A 23902-nucleotide genomic window follows, 5' to 3' on the forward strand; every position below is an offset into this window, starting at 1 on the left:
CGTATTAACATGTTTCAAATGATAGAAAAACATGCGTTTATTTTTTATTTTGCTTTAATAGTAGCGGATAAAGAAAAACACCATAATTAAATGAATATAACGGAACATTCACAGTCAACATTGATATTCATGTCTTCCTATTTCCTTCTTTTCGCCAACATTGGATTTCCTTTTTTTTTTCGCGGGTTCTCTTCGGTGCACTCCTTTCCCTAACGCACTCGTCTCCTCCCTCTGCCGCCCCGCGCTGCTGTGCTGCAGGACGCTTGGATTGGGAGACATCAACACTGCTTGTACCCACGTCTTCGATACGTCTTTGCCAGAGCATTTATGTCTGTTTAGACACAGCGCTGACCGGCTTCTGATGCGCAACAACGGTCCGTGTGGTGTACCTGAGCGCCAGTGCAACAGAGGACTCAGCTCGCACCTCTAGCACAATGTATGACAATTCATTCAAATGAAGGGCAGAAAAGAGAGACCATGTTTAATGCTGGGGTTTTTTTATCAACCAAATGTTCTTTTTGAGATATTCCGATTCATCTGGAATAACTCAAAAATACTGTTCTTTCATTTTCCTCAACCACTGATAACTATTTTGCGTTTGCAGTCATCCTGCTTTCCGTCCAAACTCTCTTTGACGTAAACCAGTAGAACACGCAAAAGCCTGAATTAAACATTACCGCCTCCACAAGGTTTGCACCTGTTATCACTCACACAACTATTCTCAGTAGATCATCCGCAAAACGCCCACAAACCAAACGTGCAATCTTTTGGAGTGAAGACACTTTTTAGTACTCTTTTATTAGGATCTTAATAAATCAGACCCAGTGACTCGCAAGTGTGTGTATGTCTACACACCCACACACACTGACACACACTGACAGGGAGTAATGGATAGATTAAAAACAGAAAAAGGCCAACAGGCATCCCACACCACAAGTGAAAAAAGTACACACACTGTTATGGAGGAGGAGCACAAACAGCACAAACTCCTCTGTGACTCCTCTGACAAATGTTCCATCACCTGTCACAGATCTGAAACTAACTGCTTGATCATTTCTTCTCTCCTTTCTATTTATTCATGTTTATCCTCATTGTTTTTGATCGTGCTTAAGTTTGACTTGTTAACCACTTTAGAAGAAGTAGCAGTGGCTGGTAGCAGATATGTCTAAGCTAACTCTTTGTGTGTGTGTGTGTGTGTGTGTGTGTGTGTGTGTGTGTGTGCAGGAAGCCACAGTCTCTGCAGTGGTGAGCTGCAGTCAGGAGAAAGAAGGTCCAACAGAGAAGCCTCCATCGAGTCCTGTCCACTCTGAAAGAGAAGCTCTGCTCGTCGGTACGCTGACACAAATGTTCTGCTTTCCAGTTCACACTTTGGTGAAAGCTTTTTATCTGCTGAACTTCACATTTTTAATTGCTCTCTTTAATTTGCAGCTCTGTTATGATGATGCACACTTGTAATACAATGACGCATTTTTAGGTATACAACATTTTTTACCATATTTAAGGCAGAATAAAGCACATAAAGCAAAAGTGTCTGTAACTGTTCTAATAGTAATAGACACTGGCTGTACCACTCTGTCCCTCTTTATCTTTCTAAATGAATGAAGTTGCTTTCAGACAGCAAGCAGTTGTAAAGTCTACCAGTCTGTATAACCTCTGTAGTCTCTGCAAAGAGAAATTCTTTTTAAAAATTTTTGCAAGCTAGTATTATGAAAGTTGTTCAGGAGCAGACTTCATAATCAGACCATGACACTTTTGCTGTTTCTCAAATGAATCTCTCTGCTGGTAGAGGCAACTCAGATGTCAGGTAAAAATCATTTCCTCTATTATTGCTGTGGTTTCTGTGAGTTTAATAAAACCACAGCAGCATCCTCCCTCTCCCTGCTGCTGCCACAAATGAGAGGTGTTGGCAATAACAGCACGCTGCCTGAAAGAACGGTACCGTGCGTTTTTAAGGTGTGAAGATGAATAATTGGTATGAATGACGTGTTTTCACACTTTCGTCTCTACATTTAATGTGCAGTACTTCAGGATAAAAAGTGACATTAAAATTATGAACAAACACATCTGTAAACCAGGCCAATATTGAATAACATGGACTCCTGCAACCTGTGTACGATGGGCATATTCTGATCATTTACACTCCTCAAGGTGGATCCTGTATTGCAGCTTGAGTCCAAATCTGATTTATATGCAGGGGATATTGTGCTAACACAGTCGAGATTCTTCGACTTCGATGAAGTTGTTGGCAGAAGACGAACCTGGGATCATTGAATCTGCTTTCTATGGCTGCTGGCACTGCTTCATTAGTGTTGGAAAAAGAGAGTGCTATTAATAAGTTCACTGAATGGTTGAAAAGTGGTGTCAGAAGGGGTCCACAGCTTTGATTTGCCCAGGACAGCCCAGCAGGTGTAAATGCTCCAAAAAGTCCAACAAACATTCCTGTGGTTTTAATACGGCATGGAGACCAACCAGTGGTGCAGTTCAGTAGGATGACCCTCTCGACTCTGTCTCTGTTTGCAAACAATGACTAAATGTGCAATCTTCTTAGTCTTAGTCACTGTTAATAACACAGGCCGCTTATCCTCCACTGGACGGGACTCTTAAAAAATCCTTTGGAGAAAAATGAAGAGTATACCTACTTCTTCAGGCAGCACTGAGCGCAATCAGATCAAGTTTGTAGAAACACTAAAAACCAGAGGGGAACAGATGCAGAACTGATGTATGATTTACTGTTGTCCCATCCGTGGAATGAGCTACAAAAGTTTGTGACAAATTAAAACAGACTTTAGATTCCACTCAGATGCAGAATTCATTTTATAGTCATAGTTTTCATTTATTGTGAGTTAAAAGACTCCGGGGGGGACAAACTGGGGAATATTTCTCTGGAATTAGAGGAAAAGTTCGAGCTGTGAAAAGTTTAACTGTCATTGTTTAGAACATTTACTGATGGTGACGCACACACATCGAGTGGGCGCATGTTGTCACTGCAAACGTCTTCACTCTCAGCTGGAGATGTTCATTGGCCCTTCAAGGCAAATAAACACAGACAGAAAAACCACTCCAGTGGGCTGTCTTATGCTGCGTCCCCATGTACCAGTAGATTCTCTTTTTGCTGTTGGAGCAGCTCCAGGCGAGCATGTTGATTATGATCAAGCATCAACCAGCCTCCTGCAAGCAGCAAATTATAAAGTCATGGAGTTTGAAATTCCTCTTTAAGAGTGCTTAGAAATTCTGGTACTCTCTACACGCTCCAGTGTTCACTATGTGACTAAAACTATTTTTGTGTAACTGTTGATCTGTGGATGCTCTAAAGGTAGTGAACAGAGGAGGAGGGTTATCTCTCTCCTTTTTGTCTGAGCTTTGAAGAGAGGCAATCAAAAGCAGTCATTAAACACTTCCTCTAATCAGGATGCACAATACAGAAAAGGAGAGGAGGACACGAGAGGGAGGAGAGGAGAGGAGGACACAAGAGGGAGGAGAGGAAGAGAGTAGAGGATGGGGAGGAGAAGAGGGGGAGGAGAGGGAGGACACGAGGAGAGGAGGACACAAGAGGAGAGGAGGACATGAGAGGAGGGGGAGGAGAGGAAGAGAGTAGAGGATGGGGAGGACACAAGAGGAGAGGAGAGGGAGGACACGAGGAGAGGAGGACACAAGAGGAGAGGAGGACACGAGAGGAGAGGGTTAATCGTCTGGCAGTTAGTCTTTGTGTGACAGAAACAGGAGTTATGTGACGCGTCTCTTCATGAACTTTAGCTTTACATGGCTGGTTTGTTCCTCCTCAGGGATCATCTCCACGTTCCTGCACGTCCATCCGTTTGGAGCCAGCATCGAGTACATCAGTTCCTACCTGCAGCGTCTGGACACAAAGGTAACTGACACAGACCTTCACTGTTCCAGCTTTATATATCACTGGTCCAAAAAAGTCTACATGTATGACTCCTCTTATTTAAACTCTTCTCATTTCTGACATAAGAACAGCAAACCATGGAGGTCTTTTTTAGTCAGTGGGTTGTACAGTGACTAAGCATTGTGTAGGGTGCCACTTAAAAGTTTCATTCTTCAAAACGTTTTTAAAGGAGGGAAAGTTATTTGACAAGTGGTTTGTGAAATTTAATTTGACTTCTGTGAATGCTGTCAAACCATGTGCACAGACCTGAGCACAGACAGAGGAAACGTTTACAGCAATGTAACTAAATGTTGCTGAGATGTAGTATTCAAACATTATTCTATGAGCTGAACTCTGGACACAGTTCCTCTCCAGTTTCTGCCCTCAGGTTTCATCGCTGTATGTCTGACCTGATTCTGCCAGCCTTGCTATTTCTTTTGAAGTAGAAACATATTAAAACGAGGTCCTTCATTCTGACACGTGCAGCCAAACACCATCCCCAGTCTTCAAACACCCAGAGTTTCTGTGTCTGGTGAAGCACAGCTAGTTCATCTTTCTGCCAAAGCGTTTCCGACGTATTATCCCTCTTTACTTCAACTTATATGAGGCTTTCAAAAGTCCAACTTTTAATGTCACACACAGATTTAATGGTCAAGTCTTACAATCAAAGATACGAAAACATCCAACATGAAAGCATCCGATTACTCAAAGTTTCTAATTGTTTGGAAGAATGAATTTGATGTTTGCTAAATCTTTGTCATGAACTCAAAGTTTCTGCCTGAAGGATCTTTTCCACAGAAGAGATTCTTTGACTGCTCATCACCAGCCTGACTCATCCTCACACATGGGAAAATGTAGTGTCTGTATTCTCTCGTTCCTTTTGTGTTTTTTTTGTCTACTGTGTCTTTACGTACGTCAGCAAACACCCACGCGTGTTTGTCTGTATAAATATGAGTTTGTATGCATTGTGTGTTGCTCAGTTCCACACATCAAGCAGCCAGCAGAGTTTTTATCAACAACACAGAGTACTGTAGACTCATCCAATCTGCTTATCTCCACGCTCCACACACAGCTTCATTGTGTGTAATGTCACACACGCCCTATCTCCATGAAGGACCTTAACGCATCATGACATCACCACAGGGCCTGAAAAATGTACTTATAAATGTGAGACGCTGTCGACAACAACTTGCACATTGAGTCCTGGCAGCGTCACGTCAGAATTCCAATCAAGCCGTCGTCCTCAGCCCACCTGAGTGGTGTGAGCCGGATCACGCTGTCAGACTCCCACTTTGAATTTGTACTGATCTGATGATGTTTAAATACTTAGCTTTTCCCATAGCGACATCATCTCCTTACTGGTTTCTATGAGTAATGAGTTTCTATTGTATGAGCTGAAAGGAATATGTGTTAAAGGCGTCTGGAAATTGGCTTCAATAAAAAAAGTAAATCTTCTGCTCTATTGATCCCCGAAGGGAAATTAGGTTAGTAACACCTGCACGGTGAAACCATCAAAATTATTCTCAACACACGTCTCATCCGACTTGATTTTCCAGGATAAAGGTTTAAAAAAAAGGTTTTATTTAAGTTTTTACTGACAAATAACACAACATTATCAATCTAAACACTCTGGCAGAGAGACACTCCTCAGTGTGAGGAGGTGAGCTTTAGGATTTCTGGGTCCAACACAATATTAAGGGTCATAAATACATCATAGATATGAGCAGAGGCCTGACCGTGCAAAGTTCAAAATCAGTGAATGAAAAGCAGGCCTGAGTAATGTAGTTGCTCCTCTTGAAGTAGTTCAGTGTCACAGCTCTTCATTAGCTGTATTCAATAAACTTTTCCCTGCGAGACCAGAACAAATCAAATCATTACAATGAAGCCTGGAGGGGATACAAGCCTGACTGACCTTCACTGGATCGCTGAATAAGACACCTGACGTGAGTGACACTGCAGCTACAGAAGCAGCAGCCTCGCGAGTGATATGAGGGCTTCTGATGTTGTATGTATTAATGTGCTTTTTAAACTAGACATGAGATAACAAATAGACGAAGGCTCTTATAGAAAACCATCAGGACCAAAGAGAGACCTTTGGGGGACTCCATAGTACACATTCATCAGCTACAAGTGAAAGAACATATTCTATGAATCTGTGCCTCATTACTAACACAGGTTAAAGGTGTTGTGACTATATGCACTGTCTGTTAGAACATGTGTACTTCTCCTGATTCCTTGTCCATCCCTGCTCTGGTATGTGTCTCTTCAGATTAACACCAGTGAGGTGGAGGCTCTTCTCTCTCGGCTGCCTTGCACCTTCGTACAGGAGCTGAGTGGAGTCGGAGCCAGTCTGGAGAAAAGATGGAAATTCTGCGGCTTCCAGGGCATCAAGAGCACGTAGAGTCTGCTGGTTACACTCCCAGGACGTGGAGGAGAAGACGGGAAGACGAGGCTCAACATAAGGGACACTGTGGAGATGTGAAGGACAGAGTATAAAGCCCACAGACATCAGAGAGTGAGGACTGTACCTGGCTGTTCGAGCACACAGAAGACTGAGCACAAAGGATGTTACATGAGCATTTCAGGGACTCTGTGCAGGTGGCAGAGACTGAAAGACGCAGCATTCCCATGGCTACTGGAATAATGTCACCCAATTATGACGAGAGAAGCTTCTTGAGCGTGGACTCTCAGTGAGTTTCTCAATGCCTGCAAATCGTTTTTGAGACCGACCTTCTGTCTTGGAGTCACAGAAGTGCAGCGACTCCTTCAGTCACGGGACCATGATGTCGTCATGGCCCATCATGGGCTGTTCATCATCTGAGCCAACAGTCGATTCTGTAAAATAGCTTTAGTTTGGTTCTATGTTCATGACACATTTATCAAATAAAAAACACTGTTAATTTGAGCCATTCTGGGCTCCACGCAGTTTGGAAGTTCACAGTTAAAACAACATATAAACTTATGTACATACTCAAGTGAGGGGAATATAAATGAAAAAGTATTTTTTAGATGTAAAGTTTTTTCCTTGTTATTTTTTTATAAAAAATAAATTAATTTATATGAATACACATCTCAATTGGAATTGTTCTTTTATGTATTATTGAATGTGTCCTTTATTTTGATAGGGAAACATTAATATTGAAATTGCATTTAAATCATGTCCATTTCATCAGATTTGAGAGTTTCCTTATGTTGTAAAATAATAATAATAATAATTTTTTTTCTTTTTTTTTGAAAAAATTATTTAGCTATAAAATCATGATTATAAACCTTTTTATCATGATGATTGTCAACAAGGGGGCACCAAAGGAGTCCTGGCGATACATCTAAGGGTTAAAAAGTGAATGAAAAAAGAAAAAAAATGAAACTTATTTGGTCTTTTATATTTTTTCATATTTCTAGTATATTTTCTAGGAACTAGTAACTTGATACTTTGATATTGTTTGGGAGTCCTACAAATCCTTCAAATACAACTATCTAAAAATAAATTATATTTTTTCACACAAAAGAACAAGTTTGACTTTGGTACCACTCGAAGATGTTGGTTTTAAAAATATAATGATGAAGTATATTTTATTAGCTGATCCTACAAGAAGTGTCAGTGAAACATTGAAACTGCCTTTTCTCTACCTTTGTATTAAAAAAGCATCGACTGTGTGATGGAAAAGAGGTCTGACCCCTCTGCTGATTGGTCTGTCTGTGTTCATGCTGTGCATCCCTCTGCAGTGGATCCCACAGCTTATCCTCGGCAGCCTTTTCCTCTACATCAGTGTCCGCTGCTTGATGGGAACCAGATGCTCTCCCACATGGCCCTGCTGAAGGAGCAGGTGAACAGGGTGAGGTTTGATGGTCTGCTTACTTTAGTTCTAAATCTGACCCACTGAAGTTATCTCCCCTGTTGTAGTTGTTTTCACATAGAAGGTTAATATAACTGCAGTATCACTTATATCACCTGTCCTCACCTCTCATTCCTTTTTTCTCAGCACCATCAGCCTGCTTTTCAGAAGAATCAACGCTGGACTCCATGGACTTGCAGCACATGTAGACTGTAGACCAGCAAGGAAACCTTAAAAGAAAACATAGATCATCTCCAGCTGGAAGGGAAACAGACTCACAGCTCAGCAATTTGGTTATTTACACATAGTACATTTGGACTGCGAGAAAGTAATGCACCCTGTTGGGGACTTCTGACACTGCTCATTTATTGTCTTATTGTTCACCACACATTAAGCATCTTTTTTATTCAGTCACTTTCTTGCACTTAAATAAATAAAGCTTTTAACTAGAACTGAAACTCCATGAGAAACAACAGAGGAACTAATGATGCTCTCCTGAGCTGCAGGCTTGTCTATTCATAACTGCAGTCTTAAACAGCACAGCAGCACCCTGGCATACAGCAGGCCCATATGTCAGGGCAGAAGGGGTATTTAATCTTTGTCATGATGTCAAGTGCGTGTGTGCCTGTTCCAGTACCTTTTGTCCGAATGCTGCAGGTAGGACCACGTGTGTTGCATGTCGGCACTAAACAAGTGGCCGTACAGAAAGGTTGAAATGATCACTGAGGTTCGTCAAACAGGTCACACAATTAAACTGTCAAAATACATCTGACATACACTTTGACACATGCACAAAAACATGAACTGGTTTAGCAGGCCTGGGCAGCGTAGAAGAACGTTTTAGCTCCAGCTTTTCAAGGCTTTGGTTAAATGTCACAGAATAGTAACGACTGAACGATTTATTTAATCTAAGAGTGAATTCACACCTGAGCTGTTTGGTCCATTTAAAAGGTACTCTGGTGTGATTTGTCAGATAGCTTGTTTGGTTTGGGGTAGTGTGATTGCTTAATGAGAAAATATCCTGCTATCATGATATAAGGCTTCATTTACATTTGACACTGAAGATTACCTGTTTAATATGTATCTGTCATTGTTTTATGACCTCTAAATAAACAAAGTATCAAATAGTTGTTGTAACCTGCAATATATAGCATTCAGTTATGGGTTGAAAAGGTGTGAAACCTTAGGGTGCATAGTGCTTTTTAAAACATACATTTAAACACCTTGAGTCTGTCCTGTTTACACAGTTGATACTTAGCAAACACAGTATACATATACCTTACAATTCTGTACAGAAATCCAACTACTCAGAAACTTTATATATTTAGTATTCGCCAATTTTTTTTATTAATTAAGTTCTTATCCAATTGTTTGTGTGGGATGAACCAGAGTGCCTGGAGAAAAAAACCCACGCAGACACAGTGGGACCATGTGACGTGCTGACACAAAGAAACCTGCTGGCTTCTCTATGTCAGGACTTCACATGTTCCACTGTGCTGCCCTGCAGCCTGTTGCAGCCTGTGTGAGCTGGGGGTGGGGGAGTTGGGGTGATTGGGGCTGCTGAGTTCGTCACAGCTGGTCCTGCATCTGCCCCATGAGATGCTTGTTTTTACGAAGGTGTTTTGGAGTGATGGCCTTCTTAAACTTCCTCCACAGAGAGATTTTCTCCGTCTCAGTGTTTACCTGGGTGTTGTCCATTGGAAGGGAAGATTCTTTGTTGCACTTACATGTCTGTTGCTCCAGTTGGTTTTGGAGTACCTCCACCTCCTTCTGCAACACCTGACAGGTCTCCTCCTTAACTTTCAATTTCATGTTCAGCTCATCACAGCAGTTTTTTCTTGTTTGGAGCTGACCTATTAGGTTCTCCAGCTGCTTTTGGAGCACCTCCACCTCCTTCTGCAACCCCTGACAGATGTCCTCCTTAACTTTCACTTTCAAGATCAGCTCATCACAGCTGTTTGTTCTTGTTTGGAGCTCACTTGTGAAGCTCTTCAGCTGATCAGAGTTTGACTTGTCTTTTTGGGAGAGCTCTTCCTGAAGAATCTCCTTCTCTCTCTCCAGGGATTTATTCTGAGCTTTCAGCTTCATGTTCTGCTTAACTGCCTCTGAATGCTTATGCCTGACTTCCTTCAGTTCTTCCTGGACAGAATCACATTTCAACATTTCAGCTTGCAGCTGTTTGTTTTGAGTTCCGACAAGATCTAGGAGCTCTTGTATTTTGCCATTGTAATCCTCCTCTGGTGCTGCGGAGGATGGACTTAGACTTTTTTTCTCTTCTATGACCACCTCAGGAGTTTCCTCGACTGAGTCTTGAGTGTAGTCATCATCGTAGACATCCGTATCGTCCTCTAGCGTGAAGGCGGATACACCTGGCTCCCACATATACATGGTCAGTTGTTTTCGGAGCCCCTCCATCTCCTTTTGCATTGCCTGATTAGACTCCTCCTGATCCTTCAGTTTTAAGGCCAGCTCAAGGTTGCTGCTGGTCTTTTCTTGCAACTGATTCATTAAGGCCTCCATGCTTTCCTTCTCCAGAGTGGTGTTTTCAGCTCCCATGGTTTCCTCCAACTTTGGACCAACTGAGGCTCTCTCCTGAAGCTTTGTGTTTTGAGCTTCAATTATTCCTATGAGCTCCTCTTTTGTTTTGCAGGAATAATATTTTATGTCCGGTATTCTTAAGGATGGATTCAGGTGGTTCAGTTGTTCTTTTAGCATCCTTACTTCTTTTTCACGCTCAACTGTGCTGTTACGCTCCTCCTGCATCGTTTTTTGTAACTCCTGGAGCTCACTCTTGGTGATGGCATTGGTGTGCTCCGAAAAGTGCCTCATCCCTTTCTCCTGTCTTAGGTGGTAGGTCGCATCCTTCAGGCGAGCCCTAAGATCGTTTTCCACCAGCCATCGGGGAGGGGGTCCGTATCTCTCATACGAGGTTCCAGGGGGCCCCTGGTAGGGGTACTGATGCTGCCAGTAGCCTCTCTCCACCCTTTGAGGATGAGCTTGTGGATGGGGAGGGAACTTTCTTTGCTGGTTTTGCCACTGCCTTCCCTTTACACTTTGGGGATGAGGATGAGCTTGTGGCTGGGCAAGGACTTCTCCTTGCTGGTTTTGCCACTGGCTTACCTTCTCTCTTCTGGGCCTTGGATTATCTTGCGGCCTGATGTAGAACTCTCTGGACTGGTTTTGCTGGCTGCTGCTACTGGTACCTTCCATTGGGTTTTCAGCCTGCTCCTCCATCTCCATGATATCAGCCCAGCTCAGGGACTGTGAGTTGGTGTTTTGTTCCATAGCTTTTATGATTAAATTCAGAGATGTGGTCACTTAGATGTTGAGTAGTTAAGAGCACTTGTTAAAATATCTTACTGACTCGTGTCTCAGATCTGATCCTTGAACTGATAAGTGTCTGTGGCTCTCAGCTTGGTGTCTCAGGCTTAAATACTGAAACTTAACATTCTAAATGCTTTGATGATGCTTTGATCTTCCAGAGTTACAGAATTATTTTGTTTTGCTTTGTTGCCAACGCTCTGTGACCTCATAGCACTGGAAATGTTGTGAACATTTCTCGTGTACCCTGGAAGTTATTGTAAAAGGTGCAACTGATGAATAAAGTTTTGGAAAAAAAAAAACAACTTTTTGTTGTTATATCGCTTGTTAAAATATCCTTACTGATTATCATGATTATTATTTTCGAATGATTAATAATTATCATTCATATTACTGGTCCTTTTTTATTATATGCTTTAGAAATATCTTGCCATTTATACCAAGAAAGCTCACAGAATGAGATAAAAAACATGTTCTTTTATAATCACAGTGTGTCCAGATTTGTGTCTACTTAAATGCTCCTGAAGTGTACTTACATAAATAACCATAAAGAAATTGTATAAAACCTCAACAATGAATTATTTAAAAATAATAGCTTGTAAATGGATGATTCATCATTATTTAGACAGCATATTATGGGGGAAACCTATTTTTAATACTTGGAATAAATCAAACCTGCCGAGGAGCTCCTTACGTGCAAGTCTGCCGTACTGACCAGCTGAATCTCTCCCTGTCTGCACAGCGTTGCTCATTTTTCACTTCACTTGACTCCGAACAGCTCCACTATTGCTCAGGAATAATTCAGCTCAACATTGAAAGAAATGTGCTTGTGAGAACTCCTTATTTTCAATGTTTCTCAACTACAATGTGAGAAACATTTAACAAGTACAACAAGTCCAAACCTTACCTCTAGTAAAACCCTTTTGGTTTCTGCAACGCTGAGACTGTCCTGCAACGTTCTCTAAATGGAAGTTTATAAAAACATTGGCTCCCGTGAAACGTCAAAAAGTCTTCTTTTTGTGTAAAAATTAGTAAATGAAAGAGATAAGTGAAATGCATAAGAAAACAAACAGAAGAGTCACAAGTTCAAGGCAGAACAAAAACTTTCAGATCAGGACAAAAATGCAAATAGAAAAACACAAGGTAAATTATGTTGTCCTCTAGTGTTTCCAAAGTGTGTTTGATTTCATCGTCTACTTTAAACTTAGGCTTGGTGAATGGCAAATGTGAAATTTTAAGCAAATAATATAATAACACATACTGCGACTGCAAGCATTTGTCCCAAAATTAAGCAGCACAGTAAATAAATGACCGGCGTTAGCATTCATGGAATTTATTATGAGCAGGTGACTGATAAACAGAAGATTGAAAATGACAGATCAACCAAACATAAAATAATCTGACATTCATAGGCTACACAACATGAAAAGCAATTAAATTGAATTTACATGCTCATATAAAGTTCATAATAAAGTTTAAATCTTTTCTGTCCAGTTACACTTTACCGTAGCCATTGTTGCCATGGTAACAGCATGTTTCGTTTGTTGCAGCACAGCCTTTTTGAACACCTCATTTAGCTTTTTACACCCATGCACTCCTGAAAATCTTCCTGACGTGCCTTTTCTCTGTGAGACTCAAGATTTTTTTTGTTGTTGGGGGGAACACTATTTGTCTGAAACTAGGAAAAATGTGGATGACATGAAAGCTCCCAAGAAGTGAAGCCAAAACATTTGGCCCTTCCTCTACTGTCTCAGTAGTAGTTTAGTTTTAACACTGTCTCCCTACTGTATGTCAACAGACAGGACATTGGTCAAACCAGAATATCAAAACACAACTCAAATAACTCTTTCCCAAACATGGTCTCTAGTTAGCTGGGTTTTATTATTATTTTTTAATTCTCTAAAGAGGCTAAATGCCTTGGTTAAACGATCTATCAACAATTGCAGCTCGTGTGCTTTGTAGTTTATTAGAGTAAAGGAGAAATGTCAAGAAGAGACGAAACACTAACACGGGAGACACTGAACTTCATGTAAACTTGAGTATCTGCTTCAAACTCACTAAAGTATCTGTTCTGCTGTGGACTGTATCAAATGGGAATAAAGTCTTGAATTGTTCCCTGCAGCTATTACCTGTTTGAGGCGAGTGAAATTCTTGAATGAACTTTTAAACCCTAAACTATATTTATTTTACTGAGTGTAGTTTCAAAGAAGAAAATGTCGATATTTTGATACGCGACACTCTTATTATGCAGTAGCCTATGTAAATATTGCACAATTAAAAAGGATAAGGACAGAGAAGTCTTAAATACAAACCATTATTTCTGGAGTGGTTTCAGACACGAATGTGTAATACAGTGATATTACTTTTGTGTAAAACTCAAGGTGCCTTTCACTTTGATGCATCAATGATAAATTACTTTAATGAAGCTCCTCTAAGTCAGACAGGAGATGTCAGCAATGAAACAGAAAATGTAAAACTAGTTTTCACAAATGTGTTGGTTTGAATTTTAGTAAAGACAAAAGCTGTGAAGGTTAACTGTATACTAACTGTTGGCAACTTAAACGCAGAAATAGAATCCAAACTTCAATATAACCTATTCAATTCGAACAAGATTAGAGTGCAGTTGATTTCCGGCTGACTCTCTCAGCAGGGTAACAGAAAGGAGGGCTGTCAAGGGGATGAGCTTCAAGTTTAATCAGCTGTGTAATTGGATAATGATAATGTACTGTCAAGAGGTGCCTGATGACTCCTGCTTCCTGCTCTCAGGTCATCTTTTGGATCTTCAGTGCTGCTCTACTTTTCTTTCTTTAACTGATGGAAGGTCACTCAGCAGCTCATATTTGAACCAGGAGAATCAGGTTTTCTCATTTTTGGAAAACATTCACATTTATAGGCCTTCACACAGTCCTTTTAAGGTCAATCACAGTGGCTGTTCAGAAGGTTGTTTGAGGTGTACAGCTAGCAACAGGAACACAGCCTTGTCTCTTAAATCTACAGACACTTCTCAAACATATTTTTAAATTATGCATTAAAATGTAAAGTCAAGACAGAGATAGAGAGATGCTTTCTTGAACCCAAGCGAAATTCAAGCCATGAAGGTCAAAATATGTCATGTAGATTTAACTGTTGTAAGTAAAGAATAAAGATAATTGAACATGTGAACGTGTAGTACAGATAAAGGACGTGTGCCAGTTTTAATTTAATGTGTGAATTTATTTCCAAAATTAAATTGCAAACACAACAAATTGCAGAACACATACAAAATAACATTCAAGTATAAATTTAAGGTAGAAAATAGGATGCTCCTTTATTCACCCCACAGCAGGGACATTAACAATATAATATAATATGTCCACCAGTAAGAGCAACTGAGCTTGAAAATGTCCGTGAAAGCTTCATAAATAGGGTCAAGAACCAAAGTGAGTTCAGGCATTAATGAGCCTGATGGGAACAGGCAGGAAGCCTGACATGGCACGCTTGGTTGTAAATCTCAGTGACCTGAATTCACAGCCTGAGGGTTAGTGGTGGTTATGGTGGTGCAGTGTAAGTGAGGTATCTGAGGCTATTTGTTATAAGCATTTTTAAATAATAATCACACAATGGACCATTTTATTCCTCCACATGGCACGAATAACCTGGAGAAATAACTACTTTTATAAATGCACTCAAACATATACATGTTACAGCCATCATCTCCATCAATATGAATGATTAGTTTTGTTTACAATGGATTGTATTACTAATATATTCATTAATTTTGTGCATCAGTACTGCTACACGTGCTGTTACCTCACACTGTATTTATTTAACAATGCAGAGATCATGTCAGTCCTATTGTCTCCTCCTTCAGATGTCATAGTTTATCACAGAACTGTCCGCACTTATTATTTTGTTAACAACTAATCCAGAAAGAGAAGCGTCTTTAATCATTTACACTGTGTCCCTGTGTCATCTTCACAACGTTTTTTATTCAGGATTAGCAGTTTATCATTGAGGGCCTCTGTTATGTTCTGTTATGTAATTTCAGATGCTTTCACATTTTAAGTTCTGTGGACTCAGGGGTGAAAGTTCAACATTTTCCAATTTTGTTTGGTTTCAGACTGCACTTTGTCAAGTACACCAAAGCCTGTCAAATGTTAGCCAATCGCCACTAGTTGAAGTTGTAGCCCCAGTCAATTGCTACTGCCATATGGCCTAATGTTTCACTATAACCCAAAAGTAGTGTTAACAAATGTAGAAGAATGGCATCCTGTAGAGCGGTGCAGTTTGGCACGTTTTTTTATCTGTTAAATGGAGATAAAGTTAAATATCTGAATGTTTGAAATACTTTATTAATCCCTGAGGGAAATTCAGATTGACACTGTTCTGTTTTTAGGGACATGTATCTCACACACACAGGCCTGTATCACACACATGCACAAACAGGACCTGTGGACATGCATTGGTGGAGAGATGCCAGAGTGGGGCTGCTTTGCTATGAAGGGAGTGCACAGTGCTTGAGAAGTGCCCTGGCACCTCTCCAGAACAACTTCCATATTTTTGGTCCCGCAATGGGACTTGAACCAGTGACCCTCCAGTTCCTAACCCAACTCATGTGGATGCAAGCCTTCAGTGAGGAGTGAAGGCTTGTGTTGTTAGCAATGCAACAATTAGCCTTTGCAAACCTCTTTGACAGTTGCTGTTTCTTGTTGGTTCACTTCCCTTGTTTATTTTGGGATCGCATTCTTACCTACAGTGAACCGAACCACAGTGCACTTGGAAGCTAACCAAGAACCCTTCTCTCAAGTTCAGCTCCACACCAGAGTTTGTTTAATTGTGCAATATTTACATAGGCTACTGCATAATAAGAGTGTCGCGTATCAAAATATCGACATTTTCTTCTTTGAAACTACACTCAGTAAAATAAATATAGTTTAGGGTTTAAAAGTTCATTCAAGAATTTCACTCGCCTCAAACAGGTAATAGCTGCAGGGAACAATTCAAGACTTTATTCCCATTTGATACAGTCCACAGCAGAACAGATACTTTAGTGAATTTGAAGCAGATACTCAAGTTTACATGAAGTGCAATGTCTCCCGTGTTAGTGTTTCGTCTCTTCTTGACATTTCTCCTTTACTCTAATAAACTACACAACACACGAGCTGCAATTGTTGATAGATCGTTTAACCAAGGCATTTAGCCTCTTTAGAGAATTAAAAAATAATAATAAAACCCAGCTAACTAGACTCCATGTTTGGGAAAGAATTATTTGAGTTGGGTTTTGATATTCTGGTTTGACCAATGTCCTGTCTGTTGACATACAGTAGGGAGACAGTGTTAAAACTAAACTACTACTGAGACAGTAGAGGAAGGGCCAAATGTTTTGGCTTCACTTCTTGGGAGCTTTCATGTCATCCACATTTTTCCTAGTTTCAGACAAATAGTGTTCCCCCCCAACAACAAAAAAAATCTTGAGTCTCACAGAGAAAAGGCACGTCAGGAAGATTTTCAGGAGTGCATGGGTGTAAAAAGCTAAATGAGGTGTTCAAACAGGCTGTGCTGCAACAAACGAAACATGCTGTTCCCATGGCAACAATGGCTACGGTAAAGTGTAACTGGACAGAAAAGATTTAATTTATTTACTGTGTCGGTTAATTTTGGGACAAATGCTTGCAGTCGCAGTATGTGTTATTATATTATTTGCTTAAAATTTCACATTTGCCATTCACCAAGCCTAAGTTTAAAGTAGACGATGAAATCAAACACACTTTGGAAACACTAGAGGACAACATAATTTACCTTGTGTTTTTCTATTTGCATTTTTGTCCTGATCTGAAAGTTTTTGTTCTGCCTTGAACTTGTGACTCTTCTGTTTGTTTTCTTATGCATTTCACTTATCTCTTTCATTTACTAATTTTTACACAAAAAGAAGACTTTTTGACGTTTCACGGGAGCCAATGTTTTTATAAACTTCCATTTAGAGAACGTTGCAGGACAGTCTCAGCGTTGCAGAAACCAAAAGGGTTTTACTAGAGGTAAGGTTTGGACTTGTTGTACTTGTTAAATGTTTCTCACATTGTAGTTGAGAAACATTGAAAATGAGGAATTCTCACAAGCACATTTCTTTCAATGTTGAGCTGAATTATTCCTGAGCAATAGTGGAGCTGTTCGGAGTCGAGTGAAGTGAAAAATGAGCAACGCTGTGCAGACAGGGAGAGATTCAGCTGGTCAGTACGGCAGACTTGCACATAACGAGCTCCTCGGCAGGTTTGATTTATTCCAAGTATTAACAATAGGTTTCCCCCATAATATGCTGTCTAAATAATGATGAATCATCCATTTACAAGCTATTATTTTTAAATAATTCATTCTTGAGGTTTTATACAATTTCTTTATGGTTATTTATGTAAGTACACTTCAGGAGCATTTAAGTAGACACAAATCTGGACACACTGTGATTATAAAAGAACATGTTTTTTATCTCATTCTGTGAGCTTTGTTGGCATAAATGGCAAGATATTTCTAAAGCATATAATAAAAAAGGACCAGTAATATGAATGATAATTATTAATCATTCGAAAATAATAATCATGATAATCAGTAAGGATATTTTAACAAGCGATATAACAACAAAAAGTTTTTTTTTTTTTTCCAAAACTTTATTCATCAGTTGCATCTTTTACAATAACTTCCAGGGTACACGAGAAATGTTCACAACATTTCCAGTGCTATGAGGTCACAGAACGTTGGCAACAAAGCAAAACAAAATAATTCTGTAACTCTGGAAGATCAAAGCATCATCAAAGCATTTAGAATGTTAAGTTTCAGTATTTAAGCCTGAGACACCAAGCTGAGAGCCACAGACACTTATCAGTTCAAGGATCAGATCTGAGACACGAGTCAGTAAGATATTTTAACAAGTGCTCTTAACTACTCAACATCTAAGTGACCACATCTCTGAATTTAATCATAAAAGCTATGGAACAAAACACCAACTCACAGTCCCTGAGCTGGGCTGATATCATGGAGATGGAGGAGCAGGCTGAAAACCCAATGGAAGGTACCAGTAGCAGCAGCCAGCAAAACCAGTCCAGAGAGTTCTACATCAGGCCGCAAGATAATCCAAGGCCCAGAAGAGAGAAGGTAAGCCAGTGGCAAAACCAGCAAGGAGAAGTCCTTGCCCAGCCACAAGCTCATCCTCATCCCCAAAGTGTAAAGGGAAGGCAGTGGCAAAACCAGCAAAGAAAGTTCCCTCCCCATCCACAAGCTCATCCTCAAAGGGTGGAGAGAGGCTACTGGCAGCATCAGTACCCCTACCAGGGGCCCCCTGGAACCTCGTATGAGAGATACGGACCCCCTCCCCGATGGCTGGTGGAAAACGATCTTAGGGCTCGCCTGAAGGATGCGACCTACCACCTAAGACAGGAGAAAGGGATGAGGCACTTTTCGGAGCACACCAATGCCATCACCAAGAGTGAGCTCCAGGAGTTACAAAAAACGATGCAGGAGGAGCGTAACAGCACAGTTGAGCGTGAAAAAGAAGTAAGGATGCTAAAAGAACAACTGAACCACCTGAATCCATCCTTCAGAATACTAGACATTAAATATTATTCCTGCAAAACAAAAGAGGAGCTCATAGGAATAATTGAAGCTCAAAACACAAAGCTTCAGGAGAGAGCCTCAGTTAGTCCAAAGTTGGAGGAAACTATGGGAGCTGAAAACACCACCCCGGAGAAGGAAAGCATGGAGGCCTTAATGAATCAGTTGCAAGAAAAGACCAGCAGCAACCTTGAGCTGGCCTTAAAACTGAAGGATCAGGAGGAGTCTAATCAGGCAATGCAAAAGGAGATGGAGGGGCTCCGAAAACAACTGACCATGTATATGTGGGAGCCAGGTGTATCCGCCTTCACGCTAGAGGACGATACGGATGTCTACGATGATGACTACACTCAAGACTCAGTCGAGGAAACTCCTGAGGTGGTCATAGAAGAGAAAAAAAGTCTAAGTCCATCCTCCGCAGCACCAGAGGAGGATTACAATGGCAAAATACAAGAGCTCCTAGATCTTGTCGGAACTCAAAACAAACAGCTGCAAGCTGAAATGTTGAAATGTGATTCTGTCCAGGAAGAACTGAAGGAAGTCAGGCATAAGCATTCAGAGGCAGTTAAGCAGAACATGAAGCTGAAAGCTCAGAATAAATCCCTGGAGAGAGAGAAGGAGATTCTTCAGGAAGAGCTCTCCCAAAAAGACAAGTCAAACTCTGATCAGCTGAAGAGCTTCACAAGTGAGCTCCAAACAAGAACAAACAGCTGTGATGAGCTGATCTTGAAAGTGAAAGTTAAGGAGGAGATCTGTCAGGGGTTGCAGAAGGAGGTGGAGGTGCTCCAAAAGCAGCTGGAGAACCTAATAGGTCAGCTCCAAACAAGAAAAAACTGCTGTGATGAGCTGAACATGAAATTGAAAGTTAAGGAGGAGACCTGTCAGGTGTTGCAGAAGGAGGTGGAGGTACTCCAAAATCAACTGGAGCAACAGACATGTAAGTGCAACAAAGAATCTTCCCTTCCAATGGACAACACCCAGGTAAACACTGAGACGGAGAAAATCTCTCTGTGGAGGAAGTTTAAAAAGTCCATCACTCCAAAACACCTTCGTAAAAACAAGCATCTCATGGGGCAGATGCAGGACCAGCTGTGACGAACTCAGCAGCCCCAATCACCCCAACTCCCCCACCCCCAGCTCACACAGGCTGTAACAGGCTGCAGGGCAGCACAGTGGAACATGTGAAGTCCTGACATAGAGAAGCCAGCAGGTTTCTTTGTGTCAGCACGTCACATGGTCCCACTGTGTCTGCGTGGGTTTTTTTCTCCAGGCACTCTGGTTCATCCCACACAAATAATTGGATAAGAACTTAATTAATAAATAAATTGGCGAATACTAAATATATAAAGTTTCTGAGTAGTTGGATTTCTGTACAGAATTGTAAGGTATATGTATACTGTGTTTGCTGAGTATCAACTATGTAAACAGGACAGACTCAAGGTGTTTAAATGTATGTTTTAAAAAGCACTATGCACCGTAAGGTTTCACACCTTTTCAACCCATAACTGAATGCTATATATTGCAGGTTACAACAACTATTTGATACTTTGTTTATTTAGAGGTCATAAAACAATGACAGATACATATTAAACAGGTAATCTTCAGTGTCAAATGTAAATGAAGCCTTATATCATGATAGCAGGATATTTTCTCATTAAGCAATCACACTACCCCAAACCAAACAAGCTATCTGACAAATCACACCAGAGTACCTTTTAAATGGACCAAACAGCTCAGGTGTGAATTCACTCTTAGATTAAATAAATCGTTCAGTCGTTACTATTCTGTGACATTTAACCAAAGCCTTGAAAAGCTGGAGCTAAAACGTTCTTCTACGCTGCCCAGGCCTGCTAAACCAGTTCATGTTTTTGTGCATGTGTCAAAGTGTATGTCAGATGTATTTTGACAGTTTAATTGTGTGACCTGTTTGACAAACCTCAGTGATCATTTCAACCTTTCTGTACGGCCACTTGTTTAGTGCCGACATGCAACACACGTGGTCCTACCTGCAGCATTCGGACAAAAGGTACTGGAACAGTAAAATAGGTTTCCTCCATAATATGCTGTCTAAACAATGATGAATCATCTATTTACAAGCTATTATTTTTAAATAATTCATTCATTCTTGAGGTTTTATACAACTTCTTTATGGTTATGTTAGTACACTTAAGGAGCATTTAAGTACACACATATCTGGGAACACTGTGATTATAAAAGAACATGTTTTTTTATCTCATTCTGTGAGCTTTGTTGGCATAAATGGCAAGATATTTCTAAAGCATATAATAAAAAAGGACCAGTAATATGAATGATAATTATTAATCATTCGAAAATAATAATCATGATAATCAGTAAGGATATTTTAACAAGCGATATAACAACAAAAAGTTTTTTTTTTTTTTCCAAAACTTTATTCATCAGTTGCACCTTTTACAATAACTTCCAGGGTACACGAGAAATGTTCACAACATTTCCAGTGCTATGAGGTCACAGAACGTTGGCAACAAAGCAAAACAAAATAATTCTGTAACTCTGGAAGATCAAAGCATCATCAAAGCATTTAGAATGTTAAGTTTCAGTATTTAAGCCTGAGACACCAAGCTGAGAGCCACAGACACTTATCAGTTCAAGGATCAGATCTGAGACACGAGTCAGTAAGATATTTTAACAAGTGCTCTTAACTACTCAACATCTAAGTGACCACATCTCTGAATTTAATCATAAAAGCTATGGAACAAAACACCAACTCACAGTCCCTGAGCTGGGCTGATATCATGGAGATGGAGGAGCAGGCTGAAAACCCAATGGAAGGTACCAGTAGCAGCAGCCAGCAAAACCAGTCCAGAGAGTTCTACATCAGGCCGCAAGATAATCCAAGGCCCAGAAGAGAGAAGGTAAGCCAGTGGCAAAACCAGCAAGGAGAAGTCCTTGCCCAGCCACAAGCTCATCCTCATCCCCAAAGTGTAAAGGGAAGGCAGTGGCAAAACCAGCAAAGAAAGTTCCCTCCCCATCCACAAGCTCATCCTCAAAGGGTGGAGAGAGGCTACTGGCAGCATCAGTACCCCTACCAGGGGCCCCCTGGAACCTCGTATGAGAGATACGGACCCCCTCCCCGATGGCTGGTGGAAAACAATCTTAGGGCTCGCCTGAAGGATGCGACCTACCACCTAAGACAGGAGAAAGGGATGAGGCACTTTTCGGAGCACACCAATGCCATCACCAAGAGTGAGCTCCAGGAGTTACAAAAAACGATGCAGGAGGAGCGTAACAGCACAGTTGAGCGTGAAAAAGAAGTAAGGATGCTAAAAGAACAACTGAACCACCTGAATCCATCCTTCAGAATACCGGACATTAAATATTATTCCTGCAAAACAAAAGAGGAGCTCATAGGAATAATTGAAGCTCAAAACACAAAGCTTCAGGAGAGAGCCTCAGTTGGTCCAAAGTTGGAGGAAACCATGGGAGCTGAAAACACCACTCTGGAGAAGGAAAGCATGGAGGCCTTAATGAATCAGTTGCAAGAAAAGACCAGCAGCAACCTTGAGCTGGCCTTAAAACTGAAGGATCAGGAGGAGTCTAATCAGGCAATGCAAAAGGAGATGGAGGGGCTCCGAAAACAACTGACCATGTATATGTGGGAGCCAGGTGTATCCGCCTTCACGCTAGAGGACGATACGGATGTCTACGATGATGACTACACTCAAGACTCAGTCGAGGAAACTCCTGAGGCGGTCATAGAAGAGAAAAAAAGTCTAAGTCCATCCTCCGCAGCACCAGAGGAGGATTACAATGGCAAAATACAAGAGCTCCTAGATCTTGTCGGAACTCAAAACAAACAGCTGCAAGCTGAAATGTTGAAATGTGATTCTGTCCAGGAAGAACTGAAGGAAGTCAGGCATAAGCATTCAGAGGCAGTTAAGCAGAACATGAAGCTGAAAGCTCAGAATAAATCCCTGGAGAGAGAGAAGGAGATTCTTCAGGAAGAGCTCTCCCAAAAAGACAAGTCAAACTCTGATCAGCTGAAGAGCTTCACAAGTGAGCTCCAAACAAGAACAAACAGCTGTGATGAGCTGATCTTGAAAGTGAAAGTTAAGGAGGAGATCTGTCAGGGGTTGCAGAAGGAGGTGGAGGTGCTCCAAAAGCAGCTGGAGAACCTCATAGGTCAGCTCCAAACAAGAAAAAACTGCTGTGATGAGCTGAACATGAAATTGAAAGTTAAGGAGGAGACCTGTCAGGTGTTGCAGAAGGAGGTGGAGGTACTCCAAAACCAACTGGAGCAACAGACATGTAAGTGCAACAAAGAGTCTTCCCTTCCAATGGACAACACCCAGGTAAACACTGAGACGGAGAAAATCTCTCTGTGGAGGAAGTTTAAGAAGGCCATCACTCCAAAACACCTTCGTAAAAACAAGCATCTCATGGGGCAGATGCAGGACCAGCTGTGACGAACTCAGCAGCCCCAATCACCCCAACTCCCCCACCCCCAGCTCACACAGGCTGTAACAGGCTGCAGGGCAGCACAGTGGAACATGTGAAGTCCTGACATAGAGAAGCCAGCAGGTTTCTTTGTGTCAGCACGTCACATGGTCCCACTGTGTCTGCGTGGGTTTTTTTCTCCAGGCACTCTGGTTCATCCCACACAAATAATTGGATAAGAACTTAATTAATAAAAAAATTGGCGAATACTAAATATATAAACTTTCTGAGTAGTTGGATTTCTGTACAGAATTGTAAGGTATATGTATACTGTGTTTGCTGAGTATCAACTATGTAAACAGGACAGACTCAAGGTGTTTAAATGTATGTTTTAAAAAGCACTATGCACCCTAAGGTTTCACACCTTTTCAACCCATAACTGAATGCTATATATTGCAGGTTACAACAACTATTTGATACTTTGTTTATTTAGAGGTCATAAAACAATGACAGATACATATTAAACAGGTAATCTTCAGTGTCAAAGGTAAATGAAGCCTTATATCATGATAGCAGGATATTTTCTCATTAAGAACAATCCTTTGCATTGTTTGTGGATGTTCAGGTACCCCATGCATGACTGAAATGAGGCTTTTGTTTTGCTTCTTGATTTGCTTTCATATTCATATTTATTGTATCTGTAGGCAACCAGATGCCTATACTAAGAGTCTAGTTTTTTAGTCTGTGTTGAAGGCTGAATGATGAATTCAAAATAATAATTCACTTTATATAAATATATATATAATATATATAACATAAAATCAAAGGAGAAACATGAAGTCTGCCCCCCAGCAATATTTTTACA

At 40.8% G+C, this 23902-nt stretch overlaps 2 protein-coding genes across 3 annotated transcripts in view; one reads left to right on the plus strand and one right to left on the minus strand.

Annotated features, from left to right (window-relative positions):
- LOC306829701 (ecto-NOX disulfide-thiol exchanger 2-like) overlaps window positions 1–7115 on the plus strand; it is an 85690-nt gene extending 78575 nt beyond the window's left edge. For both annotated transcript variants that reach the window (XM_079352833.1, XM_079352834.1), the window contains exons 13-15: window positions 1225–1330; window positions 3783–3868; window positions 6156–7115. In XM_079352833.1, the coding sequence (XP_079208959.1) occupies window positions 1225–1330; window positions 3783–3868; window positions 6156–6287 (324 nt within the window). In that variant the 3' untranslated portion in view covers window positions 6288–7115. The remainder of the gene's footprint in view (window positions 1–1224; window positions 1331–3782; window positions 3869–6155) is intronic.
- Window positions 7116–7378: 263 nt separating this feature from the next.
- On the minus strand, window positions 7379–10236 carry LOC306829482 (uncharacterized protein). The gene is made up of 2 exons (XM_079352531.1): window positions 7849–10236; window positions 7379–7701 (listed from the first exon to the last, which is right to left on the minus strand). The coding sequence occupies exon 1, from the start codon at window positions 10228–10230 to the stop codon at window positions 9292–9294; it is 939 nt and encodes a 312-aa protein (XP_079208657.1). The 5' UTR covers window positions 10231–10236; the 3' UTR covers window positions 7379–7701; window positions 7849–9291.
- Between the last annotated feature and the right edge of the window lie 13666 nt (window positions 10237–23902).

Source organism: Symphodus melops (assembly GCF_947650265.1).
Source record: "Symphodus melops genome assembly, chromosome: 9".
In the NCBI taxonomy this organism is placed as follows: Eukaryota; Metazoa; Chordata; class Actinopteri; order Labriformes; family Labridae; genus Symphodus; species Symphodus melops.

Excerpts from the sequence above, each read along its gene's own strand:
- LOC306829482 (XM_079352531.1), bottom strand. The coding sequence starts at position 10,230 with ATGAATCAGTTGCAAGAAAAGACCAGCAGCAACCTTGAGCTGGCCTTA.